Consider the following 17,173-nt stretch of genomic DNA (forward strand, 5'->3'; position numbering starts at 1 on the left):
TTCTTGACTGAATAAAGTCTTTTTTTTTTTTTTTTTCAGGGAAAGTTCCAGCCGCTAGATCAAGTTGTGCTGGATGACACGTTTCCAAATTGCATCTTGTTGCTGAGACTTCCTGATCTCGAGAAGTTACTTCAACACGTGACAGAGGAGAAAGGTATCCTAGGTGGCCTTTGAAATCAGGCTTGTGGCTGCTGGAAAGGCTGGGCACCTGTCCCCGTGAACGTAAGGCTTGTTCTAATCACCCATCGGGGAAGCTGTCATTCAGACTTGCTTCCACTTGTCAGAACTGGTTCTCTGTTGCACTGGATCGTTCAGGCTTTGAAATTGTATCCTGTGGAATACGGTGGCCTGTCTCCTACAGGGCCAGGAGTCACGAGGCTTGGGCTTTGGTCTCCGTTCTTCTTTGAACTAGTCTGTGACTTCAGTTCAGTTCCTTACCTGCTTTCGGCCTCGGATTTCTCACTTGTAAGATTACGTAAGGCCTACGCCTTCATTGAATCCAGAAGTGCTTATCGAGTGCCAACTAAGCACCCTATGTAGGGCACTGGAGTTAGACTCCAGGCTGGTTATAAATAAGACATGATCCTTTGTCTCACTAAGCTCTGAGTCTACTGGGGACAAATTGCAAGCAGGGCAATGGCAGCAGAGAGTAATAGAAGTGAACTCGGGGTGTTCTGGGTGCACACAGGACAGGTGTATAACCCTGCGGCTGGAGAGTGCAAGCAGTTGGGTATCGTGTTGCTCCCAGTGCAGCCCTAAAGGGTAAATCAGGGTCAGAGGCATCACAGAGGCATGGGTTCATGAGAGAGTTTGTCATGATCAGCAGCTCTAAGGAGTTCAGGTGAGCCAGGGTGTAGGATGCCAGCGGTGCCTCTAAGGTGGTAAGGAAGGAAAGGGGTGGGAACACAGGCACGCTCTCAGATGAAGAAGGGGCTTATGTGTGTCGGACTCTGCCTACTGGTAGCGGAGCGTCAGCAGAGTGTGAGCCATAATGTGGAAAGCACATCGGAGAGTCTAAGGCCAGGTCCCCAGAGGCTGCTGCGGGGCTCCGGTAGGAATGACAGTAGCCTGAGCTTAGCACCTAGAGCTAGCGGCAGGTAGCACCTGTCCGGGGAACCAGCCTCACCGGCTGCTGGGCAGCAGTCCAGGAGGAGGAGGAGGAGTCCAGGATGACTGCCGCGTCGGGCCCTGGCGGCACGGTGGCCTCCTGGAGGCACAGGTGGGAGGAGTGGGCTGGGAGAACCCAGGAGATGAGCCGGAGACACTGTTCCTTTGGATTCTGAGAGAAAGAAGTGAGGCTGCGTACGTGAGCACGTCCCGGAAAGTTAGAAACGCTGTGCACACGTGGCATCCATGCCTCAAAAGGGTCACTCAAGCAGGCTCAGGGTTAATGTGGAAATGTGGTGCGGGAAACAAGACAGCAAGCTGCTGATTCACAAAAGGTGGCCGGTTTGGCAGTTGTGACGGTTTTGAGCCCAAGAAACTGGTGGTTCCAAGAAGTGTGAGCTCACAGCGCGAAAGGGGAGACCTCACTGATAGCATTTCACATCTTAAATCCAACTAAATTCACGCTCGGCCGGGCTTAGCATTCCGTTCCGGATATGGTATATAGCACCAGGGTTTTGTCTAAAGAGTCCTGTTAAGGTCCTTGCCGGGTCCTGAGCTGGGAGATGGTAACAGTCGCGAGGGAAGTAGCTCGCAGCTGTTTCTGAAAGCTTCAATAACGGAGGATAATTGCAAGTCATTTGAATTTTGCCAAGCTAACGTAAATTGAAAATGCAACTAATTCATTATCCCCAGTGCTCCTATGAGTTGTGTCGAGGACAGTTACGTTAACCCCAAACCCAGAAGCCCAGATCCAGAAACGAGGTGAATGCACCGGCATGTGTTAGCTTGCAGCCTGTGCTCCAAAGCAAGAGCTTCCCTCTCTCTCATCCTTCCCTCCTGCACACGGACCCCTGACCGTTGATTGAATCATTATCTGAAGGCTGTCCCGAACTCTTTGACTTCTTAATACTGCCTAAATGTTGGAAGGTCTGCACTGACCTGTTTGACCAGCTCTAAATACACTTCGAAATACTATGCATTTCCCTTTGGACCTTCATGGGAAAGGCTGTCTATCTCAGCATGCTGTCCTTGCATGCAGAACTGACATAAAGACAGTATTTCACGTGTTTGTCTTCTGGGTTAAGGAGTGAAGCAAGTACTGGGAGATTGTTTATGTGTATTTTGATGAACAGGCCTTTTTGAGGCTGAAGCATATTTGGGAGATATAAGAGATCCTACTATTCCTTTTCTTTCCTTGTTTTAAAAATGTTTGGTTTTGTTTTTAAACCTTCCATTAAGATTTAAAAAATGTTTTGATTGTGAAGAAACTGTCAAGACTTCTAGAGAGAACTGCATACATCTTTTACTACAGGAAATCAAATCTGAATTATCACTTTATGTTTTGCCTTACTGTCATTAAAAAAGAAAAATTTGAGACCTGGAGTGTTAAGAAACCTGGAAAACATTTTGGCTGATAAAATATCTGCTCAGAAAGTGAAAGTATCTATGGGCAACTAAAACAATTATTTTAATTTCAGAAAATTCAAGATATAAAACATTCAGATAAAAAACTGCAGATATCATTTGTACTCAACCTGGTAATCAACAAATGTTAATATTTTATTGTATTTGTTTCATATCTTTTTGGGGAAAGAATTTCTTTAAGAATACTCTGGTAGGGACGCCTGGGTGGCTCAGCAGTGGAGCGTCTGCTTTTGGCCCAGGGCGTGATCCTGGAGACCTGGGATCAAGTCCCGCGTCGGGCTCCCTGCAGGGAGCCTGCTCCTCCCTCTGCCTGTGTCTCTGCCTCTCTCTCTGTGTCTCTCAGGAATAAATAAATAAATAAAATCTTTAAAAAAAGAGAATAGTTTGGTAATCTGATCTCAGGATCTACTGGCTTATATGGAAAATTAAAAGTGTATTTGTTATATAGTGTTGAAATCATTCAGTTTTCAGCATTCTTGGTCTGTAAGATGAAGAGTTGGAAAGGTTGAGAGTATCCCTCATATGTTATATTTAGTACTTTGCAAAGTTGTTCTAGATCATAAAATAAAGCTTTTATTCATAGTGTTGAGATTATTGAATGACCAGGATGTGAGCGTTATTTAAGTGTTGCAGTTAATAGTATCTGCTAACTACCATAAAGAGATGTTTCTGGAATTAAATGATGTAATACAAGTAAATCAGTACCCAGAGATCACTGGATGTATAGTAAATGCTCAGTGAATGTGAGTACTAGTAAGGCTTCTGAATTAGAAAATTTTTATTTATTTTATTTTATTTTTTTGAATTAGAAAATTTTTAATTCTTTGTTGATGTTTAAGTGACTGGGCACACCCATATGCATCCGTTTGATGGTCCATTGCTAAATATATATATTAAGTGAAGTAGAATGGGGATAATTGGATAATAACAAAAACATCTACCATCTAGTGAGAAATTATGTATCCTCTGTATTTTACATAAGTTATTGTATCTTTACAGTATCCCTTTACTGTTACTACAACCTGCATTTTTGCAAATGAGGGGACAGAGGCTCAAAGAGATGAAGTTACTGGACTAGCATCCTGGCAATAGAAGTGGTAGCACCAGAACTACAACCCCTGTCTGACAGCAGCTCTTTCCCTTCCTTCTTGCAACCGTGTAACACTTCCAGAACACTTAGGTGTTAGGTAGAATCCTTAGGTGGTGTCTCATATAAAAATAGAAACTCACTTCAAAACAAAACAGTCTTGGGATATACCCCATCTTCATAATTTCCCTTCCAGAGGCAAAAAGAGGGAGACAGAAAAGAAGACAGGGGACTGCAACAATTTAAGGAGAAGACAGACTTCTCATCCCGGCAGTGAGCTTTCCTGTTCTCAGGCAACCATCCCCCTCTTCTAGTGATTGCCTTGGCCTTGGGTATCGGCTGCTTATTTGAATTACTGTCCATATATACGCTAGTGTTTGCTTCCATTCCGTATTTTATTGCTAGGATTTTCCAAACAAGAAACAAGGAGGACTGCTAGGAGTGGTCAGGTGATGTCCACGGGAGGGAGCAAACATAAGGAAGAGAGCTGATTGCCATTAACATCCGTTCTCTCCATAGGCTCTGTGCAGATGGAGCAAAACCCCAAACACTCAAATTCCCCAGCCAGCTGTTTTGATATTAGACTCCAGATGCTGTCTCAGAAGTCTGTGGCATTAAAGATCTGGTTAAGCCTGCTGGGTTTATGAGAACCTCCCCCACCCACCTCATCCCTGCTGCATAAACCAGCCACGGTTGTTTGTATCCCCAGTGATGGTGGCGGTGACCTTACTCGGCTCTGCCTGCTTTATTAGTGAAGGAAGTGATGTGTCTCTGTTTGCTAGCTCTGGGGCTCAGTTTGTTTCTTGCCAAAGGAGCTCACATTCAGCGGAGGGATGACAGGGGAAAGGCCTAATAAAGGGTTATGAACTTCATCTTGAGTGGAACACTGTTTCACATTGCACGCCAGAGCTGCACTAGGCTGTCCGATGTGATTAACAGGAAGAGCCAGGAAAACTTACCTGATTAAAATACCCCAAGTACAGTTGCCAAGTTTCTATCTCCAGGGGGCAGGGGGGAAAAAAAAGAGACCATATGAGTTTCTGTTATGGAAAACATTGAGAAAGTAGATGTGAAAATGTGCTCTAGGCAGTTCGTTCAATAATACATCAGAGAAATGCAAGACTGTGAGCCGATTACCCAATTGCTAAACATGTTATTTAATTGTGGACTCACTTTTATTCCATCTTTATTTTGTAAACCCAGTCTTTCCAGATGTTTGAGACCTGTTTTATAGGCACCAGACACATTAGGGAAAGAAACCTTCCAACATTATGTACATATTATCTAACTCACCAGCTCTTGCAAACGTTAAGTCTAACACACAAACAATCGTGTTATGATATTTTTCATAATTGTGGGTAATCTATGGCCTTCACGAATATTTTGAACCCCTTTGCTTATCAAAATTTGTAAATTTCAAAATTAGGTCATAATTTACGCAATTGTAGCCTTTTGTAGCCTTCTGAGATATCCGAATTGGATATTTCTTAGTGATCATCTTGTCCAAGGAATGTTCAATTAGAAATAAATGTGTAATTAAAAACTTATCAAAAAAAAAAAAAAAGAACCCTCCAGGCCCAACTAGCATCACTACTTAATTCTACGTTACTTTAGGAAAGAAATAATACTCAAATAATGATACTCAAGTCCTTTCAGAAATTAGATGAGGGGGGAATACTTCCCAACAAATTTTATGAAGCCAAAATTACCTCAATATCAAAGTCAAAATTATTTTAAAAAGAAAACCAGGCCAATATCCCTTATGATCATAGACTGAAAAATTCCTAATAAAATATCAGCAAACCAAATATATAAAAAGGATAACATAACCAAGTGGGGTTTATCTCAGGAATGCAAAGTTGGTTGAACATTAGAAAATCGATCTGCATAATTCACCTGTTTACACGTGACAAAAGAAAAATTGTAGATCATTTCAAGAGATGCAGGAAAATCATGTGACAAAATTCAGTCATAAAATAAATTCTTAGCAAATTAGAATAGAAAGGCACTTCCTCAGTCTGGTAAAGGGCGTCTATGACAGACCTAAGCTAATATCATACTTCACTGTAAAAGACTGAACACGGTTTTCCCCTATGGTTGGGTGGAAGGTAAGCATGTCTGCTCTGACCACTCTATTCACCATTGGAGTGGGAGTCCTAAGAGTTTCACAAAATAAGAAAAAGAAAATGGTATATAGATTGGAAATTAAATAGTGAAACCATCTTTATACATAAAAAGTATATACATGTATGTAGAAAGCCCAAATGAATCTACCAAAAAAAATTACTATAACTAATAAACAGGATACAAAATCAATGTACAAAAAGTGAATTGTATTTTTGTATACTAACAGTGAACAATTGGACAATGGAATAAAAACATATTACACAGAATATCATCAAAGATCATGAAGTTCTAGAAATAAATATAACACAGTATGTGCAAGACCAGTATACTGGATGTTACAAAACATTGCTGAGAAATTAATGAATTAAATAGAGAGGTATACCATGTTCATGAATTTGAAGATTCAGTATTGTTAAGAGGTCCATTCTCTTCTAACTGATCTATAGATTTAATGTAATGCCTATCAAGCTTTCTTGGGGGAGAGAGCCAGAAATTGATGAGCTGATTCTAGAATTTATGTGAATTTGCAAAGACCTGCAATAACTGGAACAATTTTGAAAAAGAATAAAGTTGGAGAACTCACACAATCTGATTTCAAGACTTACTCTAGAGCTATAACAATCAAGGAAGTGTGGCATTGGTGTAAGGATAAACATATAGATAATGGAACAGAATAGAGAACCCAGCAGTGGACCCACACTTATATAGTCAATTGAATTTTTTTCAGTGGTATCAAGATACTCCAGTGGGAGAAGAGATAGTCTTTTCAACAAATGGTCTGAAGAATTTGGATATTCATATGAAAAACAGTGTTAACATTCACCTCACGGTTAGAAAAATTAACTCAAAATAGATCACTAATTTACTTTTTTTTTTTTATTTTTATTTATTTATGATAGTCACAGAGAGAGAGAGAGAGGCGGAGACATAGGCAGATGGAGAAGCAGGCTCCATGCACGGGGAGCCCGATGTGGGATTCGATCCTGGGTCTCCAGGATCGCGCCCTGGGCCAAAGGCAGGCGCTAAACCGCTGTGCCATCCAGGGATCCCAGATCACTAATTTACATGCAGAAATGGAAACTACTGAACTTCTAAAAGAAAAGAGAAAACTTTTGTGACCCTGAAGATAGGCAAGGATTTCTTAGGACACAAAACCTATTAATTATAAAAAAAAATTATAAATGTACCCATGAATTACATTTTATCAAAATTAATATCTTCTGTTTTTTTGAAGACCCCACTAAAAAAAAAAAAGATAAACTATAGTTGGAAGAAAATGTTTTACATGGTATATCTGATAAAAATATGTATCTCAAATATATAAAGAGTTGTCTTAACACAATAATGAGATGAAATACATATAGCCCAGTTTAAAAAAAAAAAAAAGTCAGAAAGTGTGAACAGACAATTAGCAAAAGAAGATTTATAAATAGCCCATAGGCATCAGAAAACATGTTCAATATCGTTAGTCACCAGGGAAATGTAAATTAAAACCACAAGGAAATATCATTAGTATTCACTAGAGTGGCTTGAAATAAAAACAATAAGTTGAGGAACAACTGGAACTTGCCTACCTGACTGGTGGAAGCATAAAATAGTAAACAACTTGACAAGTTTCTTACGACTCAGTCATTCTACTCCTGGGGTTTACCCAAGACTTACAAAAACACATCTCTATGGAAAGACTTGTGCAAGAACGTTCAGAGCAGCATTTTTGTTTTCATAGCAACTTTTTCAAAATAGCCGCAGACTAGAAACAACCTAAATGCCCTTTGGTAGGTGAGTGTGTAAACAAAATGTAGGCTGTCCATACATGGGATACTACTCCATAAGACAAGAGAACTATTAGTAGTGGCAATGAAATGGATGTGTGTCACAGAAATTATGTGGAGCAAAAGATGGTCACAAAAAAGTACTTGCTGTATGATTCCATTTCCATGAAGTTCTAGAATAAAGCAAAAAGTAATCAATTTTGATAGCAGATCAGTGGTCACCTGAAGTCTGGAGAGGTGTGAAACAATAGACTACAGAAGGGCTCAAGAGAACGTTTTGGGGTGACAGTTACATGACTGTATATGTACATTTGTTCAAAACCCTCAAATTATATAAAGTGGGTATATTAACCACATAAACATTATTCCTAAATAAAGGTAATTTTAAAAAAAATAAAGTAGTTACAGACCCATGAGAAGTCAAGCCTCCTCATATCAGACATGGTATTTTTTTGTTTATGTATTTGGTCTTGTTTTTTCCTCCTCCATGGACCCCGCAAAGGTAATACTGGAATCCAGTGATAGAATGTGGGCAAGGAGGCAGGAGTGAGTGATGGCCTTGAAGTTCAGGCCTGGTTGACCGGGAGGAGGCTTCCTGGTTGGGTTTGGTTAGCCTTCTTGAAAAAAAAAAAAAAAAATGAACTCACCCCCTGAGAAAAGTACAGTTGGCCGTGGAGCAGGAGCAACTGAGCCAGAAACGAATCAGAAGAAAAGCCATCAGAGACCTAGAAGAACCAAGATGACGAGTTTTTGTAGAGTCATGGAGAAGTTCTGCCCCCACAAAGAGCAGGGTCAGAATTACTGCTGCCAAGGGTCAGGACCCAGTTCATCTCAATAAAACGAACATCAGATCCCAGAACGTCGAGTCCGCTCGCGTAGGGTCTGGTTGCCTGCTCGCTGCCTCAGTGACCTGGGACGACGCGCTCCACGTCCCTCTAGCCCAGTCCTTGGAGGTGGGGATGGGCCAGACCGCAGTTTCCACCCAAGATTCATTCTGAACGTCAGCGAGGAGTGCATGTGAGGAGCTCCGCCAGGCTTGCACGTAGGCCGTGGCGTGTGATGCTGCCGGCACTGGCAAGCCGTCCTTAATCTTCCTTTTAAAATAATACTAAGTGCTGGTTGCGTGTGGGGCGTGGGGCATGTGCGCTCGGCCCCGTGTGGGTGGCCTTGCTCGGCAGGGGACGGGCGCCGGGCCCAGGGTCCAGAGCCGGGCCCAGAGCCGGGCCGTGCGGTGCAGGGCCCGCGTCTCCACCAACTCCGGCAGCGCATTTTCAAGAGGATTAAGGAAGGGCCTGTGGGGGGCTCCTGAGCGAGAGGGCAAGGAAACTGGCAGGTTGTAGACCGTCCTCAAGGAATGTGGAGGCAGACAGGAGGGAGCAGCGGCATCAAGGCACATTCCTGAGGAGAGGCTGCGCTGAGCTGCCCAGGGACGGGCTCAGGCGGTGAACGCGCCCCTTCAGAGGTTCCAGCCCGGGCCGCACGTACGTGCATCGAGGGACTGCTGGACGCTCTGGGAACCGCCCTTCTCTTGGGACGTGGGCAGGAGCACCTGGCTGCAGGGCGGGTCGGGGCCGTTGGCTCCAGCGCAGCCGGCGTCACACCCCGGGGTCCTGGGGCTTCTGGCACCATCCGCAGCCATCTCCCCTCCACCGCTCCGGGCCCTCCGTCATGCCTCCTGGTGCCCACAGTGTAGATAAGCGCAGGCTGAAGTGGGGAGGAAGGTTCGGAGCCACGGCCAGCCCCTCGCCCGTGGGAACCGTTGTGTGGCGCGGGCGACGGGCCGGACCACGAAAAACCATTCCCACGGTGATTGCGAGCAGTCAGGTGGGGGAGTCCACGCTGGCCCGGGGCTTTCAGGGGCCCCCAGGTCACCCCCCCACAGGCAGGGGCCCGGCTCTCTGCCGGTGGCCCAGAGAGTGAGAAACTCCCTGGGCGAAGGGTCACCAAGGACATTCGGGCCCACGTCACCCTGTGCAAAGCTAGGGGGTTGCGAAGGGAGCAAGTGGACCCTAGAAGACCTGGAGCCTTTATCCCCTTAAGGGCCGAGTCAAGCCTGTCGTAAATCTGGATTCCCTGAAATACAGCTGTGGTCACGCTGGTAACGCCTTCGAAGATGGGTTTATCGTTTCTTCGTTCTCGCTGATCCCACCAGGACAGTCCCAAGTAGTTGACAAGATTTATTTTTTTCCCTGACTGTCTGCAGTGCCTATGAAGCATATGCATCTGCATTTAGTTTCAGTTTCCTTTCTTGGGATTTCCACTTTTATTTTAGAAAAGATGTCTGTAATGGAAAACACTAGGGTAAGCTTAAAATTATTTCAAAAAATGAAGGTTGCTTTCCATGTTAATTTGCTGTGTTTTTAAAATGACGGATTCATTCACTACAGATTTTTTTTATGCCTTTTCCCAGTTTTATTAAACGATCGACACACATCGCTGTATGGGCTTAAGGTGTCCGGCATGATGGTTTGACTCAGCTGTTACGAAATGATCACCACAGTGCGTTTAGTTAACATCTGTCATCTCATATAGATGCAACAAAAAGGGAAGAAAAAAAATTTCTCCTTGAGATGAGAACCGTTAGTGTAATTTGATGATTTGCTTAGATTCCCATTCATTTAATGGTTGGATGAAACCTGAGTCACCCAAGTTCTGTTTTGGGATTTTTTTTTTTTAGACGCAAGTGTGCTCCCAGGCTTATAAATTGAGTTTTTCAAGAATATAAACTGTTATGAAACATTTTTAAGATATATCTAGATAGATAGTATATATATTTATATAGATAGCTAGATAGATTATATATATATATAGCATATATCTAGATATATATATAGTATATATATAGTATAAGATATAACCTTAGGAATTTATTTTTTGGTTTAATACACTTATGTTTTTTTTTTCTTCAATCCAGAAGTAGACAAAAAGAAGTATTATAAGTACAGCAAGGAGAAGACAATAAAGTGGCTTGGAAAAAAGGTATAGTACATCTCTAGTACCTGGAGTACTGGAGTACCTACTTTTTCCAGCAGGAAAAGTTTAATGCTCCCTTTAAATAATATTTAGAGAATGTGCTAAGTCTGAATCCAAAGACCATCTTGTGTATCCAGTTAAAGGAGAAAAACTGTATAAAGATATCCAGATAGGAAAAGAAATGTTTTACTTTTCATCCTCCGTCATTCATGTATGTCTGGAGTTATCGTCATCTTCCCCATTTCCCACGATCCTCACCACTGGGTGCAAGAAGTTCTCCATGGTGATGGAGATTTGAGTTTTCCATGCCAGGTGATATCAGACATGATGCATTTTTGCTGCTGCAAGTCCTGCTGTTGTCTCAGAGGTTGAGGTTGCTCACATGCAGCACAGCAAAGGGCTGGGGCAGACGGGATTCACACTTAGAGGCAGTGTGTCTCACTGTCAGCGTCTGGTTGCTCGAGGGATCTTAGTGATCCTAAAATCCTAGAACATAAGGTCTGAGCAGCGTTTTTCAGATTGATTTAGTGGGTCTTGATCAGTATTTCTCTTAGAATTGAATGGAATGGGATTGGGATGGGATGGGATTGGGATGGGGTGGGATGGGATGGGATTGGGGTGGGATGGGGTGGGGTGGGATGGGGTGGAGTGGGGTGGGACAGGGTGGGGTGGGATGGAGTGTAGTGTGATGCATTAAAATATAGCACAGAGTAAGGACAAGTATTAATTATGGTTTTATGAAACATGTAACTATAGATGTGTTGAAGTATTGGGTTGCTGTGTTATTTCTTACTGTGGGTACAGTAGAAACAAACCAACCACTTTGACAGCCAGTGGAGTAAGAATATCGTGCACTTCGCACTGATTAGGAATCTCCCCAGACCGGGTCTATGGATGACAAAATTTTTCCGGTTCTGTGCATACCTGTATAGTACCGATTCCCAAGTTCCTCTTCTATCTTGTATGTAAAGACCTGCTTGTTCCATCGTGTTACCGGGCACATGGGGAACCTGGAAAAATGGAAATGGACCTTGCAGTGAGGCCACTACTATACAAAGCAGAGCAAAGATGCCCCCATGGGTCACCCTGCATTTGCATTAGTAGTAGGTGAAGAATAAGGGTGAGTGCTGAGCAGGACCTTGGCATTTAGTTTTGTCCTTAGCAAATAATAATGACACGAATAGCAAAGGGACATTTATATTTATTGAATATGTCTCTTTTCTTAAATCCTTAGAAAAGGGAAAATTTATTATTTTTTCTGTTTAGAAAAATTATTGCATATAAACTGCGCCATCTCTCATCATCTGATACCTGGTGAAGACACTTCTAGGTCCTCGGGTACTTCTTCCTGCATCCTAAATGGTGGGAGGACGATCTGGAAGGTTGTGGATTTCTAATGTTAGTTGGAAATACCCTAACGTTCCCTTTATGGTTACTTCACAGGTTCAGCAGACCGTGTCGGCCTTAAAAACCAACAATGTGAACGTCAGCGCCCGGGTACAGGCAACTGCATTTTTCTCTGGTGACCCGTTTTCCAGTGACAAGGAAGGTAAGCAGATCATTTCGTCAGAAGTCCTTTTTGCCTGGAGGAAGCTGCTGACGTATAAATGTCTGTCCTGCGGATTTAAAATCGTGATGTCTCAGAAGCTTTGCATTCTTGCCCTGTGCTCTTGCAGATCTCGGGGTTCCGAACCCAGTAATACTTCTACCGTAGATCATTGCTCTCACTAATTGATACTTAAATCCTGCCTTCGGCAAATATTTGCTTTGCACTAATAGTAATAACCGGCCAAACGACTTGGGCTGTCGATTATCAAGAGAGTGCTGTGTGCACGCCCCGTGTTTGAATTGCCACTGGACACACAGCAGCCCCGCTGACCCTCCCCGCAGGTCCCATCTACACTGAGAGTCTGGAGGCTGCGCCCCGGGTCACACGGCTGGTAAATGATAAAGCCGAGCTTCCGATGGAGCTGTTGGCTCCGAGGCCCACACTTACCATGTTTGTGCTACTACTTGTGTGGCCCTGGGTTTCCAATGTGCTACCTCTCTGCGGCGTATCCTACTATTGGTCTTAATATTTCGATTTTAGGTGAAAACCAATTCCTCCGGCAATTTTTTTCTTTTAGGTTATTAAGGTCTGTTCTTTTGCTTTTCCCAGCGTGCCATCCTCTTATTTTTATATGAGCATAGTTGTGTAGTTGAATAAACACAGCTACATTATGCGATTGACCTTCTCAAATGGTGGGACAGAAATTATTCTGACTTTGAGCTCCAATCCATTGTTCCCCTGTTGTGGGCAAACTCCAAAGCCTCTGAGTTTTGTCATTAAAACAATTAAAACTAGGGCCAAGAGGGCAGCCCCAGTGGCTCAGTGGTTTAGCGCCGCCTTCAACCCAGGGCATGATCCTGGAGACCCGGGATTGAGTCCCGCGTCGGGCTCCCTGCATGGAGCCTGCTTCTCCCTCTGCCTGTGTCTCTGCCTCTCTCTCTCTCTCTCTGTCTCTCTCTCTGTGTCTCTCATAAATAAATAAAATCTTAAAAAAAAAACAACAACAACTAGGACCAAGAGTCTGCTTGTGATTGAAGGTATAATTCAGGCGATCTTTGGCCGAAATATACCTTAAAACACTTTTCACCAGTAGATGGTAGAGGACTCCTGCCATTCTGGAAATGGGGGAATGCTCTGGCCATACTCAGTTTACCAGCTATCACGGTTTTTGATCAGCTCTAACAAAAGAGAAGGGGTTCAGTCAGATGGATGGATGGACCATAGATTTTTTTTTTTTTTAAGAAGGAGAAGGGATATTAGAGATTATTTAGACAGATCTCATTTTAAAAGTAAGGATTTGTGGTCTCAGAGACGTAAATGACTTAGCCAAGGTCACCCATCCTAGCTAGTAGGACACATATTCTGCTCTGAATCCAGCGTTTATACCAATTTCTGAGTCGGTATAAGCCAATCCAGGGACTGGGCACGGCTCTATTGCCATGGCTTTAGGGTCTAGCCAGAAAGTAAGCCTACAGTATTTACACTATTTCCTTTCTTTTTAGATCTTTAATGAAGTTTGCAGCCAGAAGAGGCAAACAAATAACATGCTGGCTTTCTTAGGTCCCTTCATCCATTCGTGGATAATTACCAACCTAGAACCAGGAGCACATTTTAAGAAGGGTCTGGTGATAACTTTCAGTTCTATGTTGGTGGAGAGAGTCTCTCACTGAAGACTCTCCGAGATCATGTGGTCCGGACAGCAGTCCCTTTAATGCTCAGGCAAATAAAATCTTAGTTTGAAGGCAGAAGAGAAAGGAAAAAAAAAAAAGGAGCAAATAAGTATCCCAGCAGCAAACCTGAGACAGTGTTTTTGATTATCTCCAAATGATTATCCACATATTAACTTTGATTATCCTCTAGTATATGTGAAATACTGAATTTAAAAATAGGGCCGTAAACAGATTTGGTCTCATGTAGCTGCAGCTCACTGATGCCACAGCTTCATTTTAGAACTGAGTGTCCAGGTGCTAAGAATTAATTAATTAACAATGATACATCCTACTGAGCTTAGTTTTATACATTTTTGAAGGTAGTTTTTTTTTTTTAATTTTTTTTTAAGATTTTATTCATTTATTCATGAGAGACACAGAGAGAGAGGCAGAGACCCAGGCAGAAGGAGAAGCAGGCTCCATGCAGGGAGCCCGATGCGGGACTCTTGATCCCGGGTCTCCAGGATCGTGCCCTGGGCCAAAGGCAGGCGCTAAACCACCCAGACTGCCCAGAAGGCAGTTTTACTAGTTTGAGGGTATATATAATGTTCAGGATTCTTATAAAGCACGTACTTGACAGAGACGTGTCATATACCATGTCTCTTAAATGAACAGACTCGGGGATCCCTGGGTGGTGCAGCGGTTTGGCGCCTGCCTTTGGCCCAGGGCGCGACCCTGGAGACCCGGGATCGAATCCCACGTCGGGCTCCCAGTGCATGGAGCCTGCTTCTCCCTCTGCCTGTGTCTCTGCCTCTCTCTCTCTCACTGTGTGCCTATCATAAATAAATAAAAAAATTAAAGAAAAAAAAATTAAAAAAAAAAAATGAACAGACTCATTACCACTCGTTAATTAGATTTATTCTGTATTGCAACAGACCTAGAAAAGATTAGTCTTTAGAAGGCACGAACATGTCAAATTGTCACAGCTGATTTTGAGCTTTATTTGTATTCAAAGGCTTCAGCTAAGAAAACGACCCCGAATCCTTATTCTAACCATCATTTGGTGAGCATCTGCTGTGTTATGTCATCTGCTAACTTTGATATCATCCTCTATCATATTTTATCCATGAAATTGCTCACTACTCTAACAGATGGATGTTAGCGTCCCCATTTTACAGATGAGGAAACGGAGGCTAAGAGCTTAAGTGAGTCTCTAAGGCCTGATAGAGCCAGAATTTTAACTCTAGTCAATTTGACTGTAAAACTACCATAATTGTTACTAATTTTTTTTCTTGCACTCTCCATTCTGTTTCTTCAGAGGATTATGTTTGCTATGCCCATGGTCTGATATCTGATTACATCCCTAAAGAATTAAGTGATGACTTAGCAAAATATTTAAAGTAAGTATCATTCATCTTTAGTTATAATTAGGAAGTGCCTTGGTGCTTCTTGGTTCCCCAGCAGGTTCCTTTAAAGCTTATCACATCACTGTTTCAGATAAGAAATTATTCTTGAGTTACATCCTAGGCTTTGTGGTTTGAAGGTGACTTTTAATAGACACTGATTTATTGGAACAAATTGATGTGATGCATACTGATTGAGGAAACTAGTGAGCATTAGGACTGGAATCGCGAGTTGCTATGATTGTAGAGGGTAAACGGTATAAAATTTTATCCCCAGTTAGACGTTACTAATTTGGTTCCACGTGATCATTTTAAGCGAAATAAAGTTTAGAAGAAAACAATAGATGGCATGTAGAATATATTTTTTTTTAAGATTTGTTTTTGTAATTTGAGAGAGAACAAGAGTGGGGGGGGCAGAGGGAGAAGGAGAAGCAAACACCCCCCCCCCCCAACACTCTGCTCAGCAGGGAGCCCGACCTGAGGCTCGAGCCCAGGACCCTGGGATCATGACCTGAGCCAAAGGCAGAGGCTTAACTGACTGAGCCATCCAGGCGTCCCTAGAATATTTTTGAAAATTACATTTAAAGGTTTTGTAGCATTTTCACGGTCGTTAGACGTTGGCCAAGTACCTCTATTGTGCCCAGCACTTGGAACTCAAATGATGAAACACAATCTGTGTCTGAAGGCTGAAAAGGGGTTTAAGAACAATTTGATTTGTGGCTTGTCCTTCATAAAGATATTTAATATAATATAAAGACTTTACCTTAGGCTGAAAGGAATGTGTTTCTTTTCTAGATTTTAGCAACTATTGTTAAGATTTTATGGGTGTGATAATAGCTTTTCCTGATTCTTATAATAGCTTTCCCCTCTGATACGTGAAGATAAAGCAACTTCTTAATAGATATATAGTTGCTGTTTTTAGCAAACTGCATAGGTCCTACTTTAAAAAACAATGAGTGGAAACTAGTTTCCATAATAGTTAAAGTGTTTCTGAAAGCCTGCTTTAAATTGATAATGCTATCTTTCTGTTTAATATTTCCCTGGGTTTCTCAGTGCCTGTTTGTCTCATTAGAGACCTAGATCTTTGTACTCCTGTTATTTCTTAAATTCCTTTCTTTGCTCAGAAGTGATTAGCTTTTGGTTAAAGATTTGGAGAGAAAGACATGTCAGTTAAACTTCTCTTTAACTGAAGAAAGGTCAAGTTTGTCTGACTCTTTGTTAGGCAGTTAAAATAATTCTCACTTTTAAATATACGCTGGATTCCATTGTATGTCAAATACATTGTATTTAAATAAAAAAATATATATGATGGATTCATCACTAATGAAGGGAGAAATACAACATTTATGCTAAATTTATGGAGACTAAAGAAGAGCAGTTCCACTGTAACAAGTGAGTCCTAATTTTATTTTATTTTATTTTTTAGTTCAGACAATTCCAATATGAGAAAAATGAGGATTTTTTTTTCATTTAGAGAAACTTCATTCTTTCCACCAAGATGGTTTACACTAGGACACCGGGGGGTGAAGCTAGTCCAAGAAAGTCTCATTACTAAGTCCTAAGGTGACCCAGTCTCTCTGTTTGCTTGTCTATGAAAAACCATGACTCTGATTCTTATTTTTGACTCCTCAGGCTTCCAGAACCTTCAGTTCCATTGCCAAGCCCTGCATCAAAGGTAAGGAGCTGTGACTAAAGATCTTTGGGGGATTTGGATAAATATTACATTTTTACCACAGAGGTAGAGTGTGCTCTAGTACATTGTAAAGCCTACTTGGGTGGAGTGACGCTGGGTGAATTAAAGATTATAATGAGCTCTCCATCGATATTCTTTTATTTTTGTAGATTTTACCTGAATGATAAAAACAGTGCTGCGAAAACCAAGTTAAGAGTCGGTTGTAGCCAGAAACCTACCGTAAAAACCTTACAGATATATAATTAAAATCCAGCCAGGTGCTGTAATTAGCTCTCTTAATCGTCAGGAATACTCGATGTATAACAAAAACTCATTTTGCCAGATCTAATTGTTACTGGCACAGAGGTGAACACAGCATGATTTTTTTTTTTAAAGATTTTATTTATTC

General features: G+C 42.1%; 1 protein-coding gene across 8 annotated transcripts in view; it reads left to right on the top strand.

Annotated features, from left to right (window-relative positions):
• RNASEH2B (ribonuclease H2 subunit B) overlaps positions 1–17,173 on the top strand; it is a 160,850-nt gene that overhangs the window by 126,239 nt on the left and 17,438 nt on the right. For all 8 annotated transcript variants that reach the window (XM_077855829.1, XM_077855832.1, XM_077855827.1 and 5 more), the window contains 5 exons: positions 40–154; positions 10,433–10,497; positions 11,935–12,040; positions 15,008–15,089; positions 16,725–16,767. In XM_077855829.1, coding sequence (XP_077711955.1) covers positions 40–154; positions 10,433–10,497; positions 11,935–12,040; positions 15,008–15,089; positions 16,725–16,767 — 411 coding nt within the window. The remainder of the gene's footprint in view (positions 1–39; positions 155–10,432; positions 10,498–11,934; positions 12,041–15,007; positions 15,090–16,724; positions 16,768–17,173) is intronic.

This window comes from Canis aureus, chromosome 17 (genome assembly GCF_053574225.1).
Source record: "Canis aureus isolate CA01 chromosome 17, VMU_Caureus_v.1.0, whole genome shotgun sequence".
Lineage (NCBI taxonomy): Eukaryota > Metazoa > Chordata > Mammalia > Carnivora > Canidae > Canis > Canis aureus.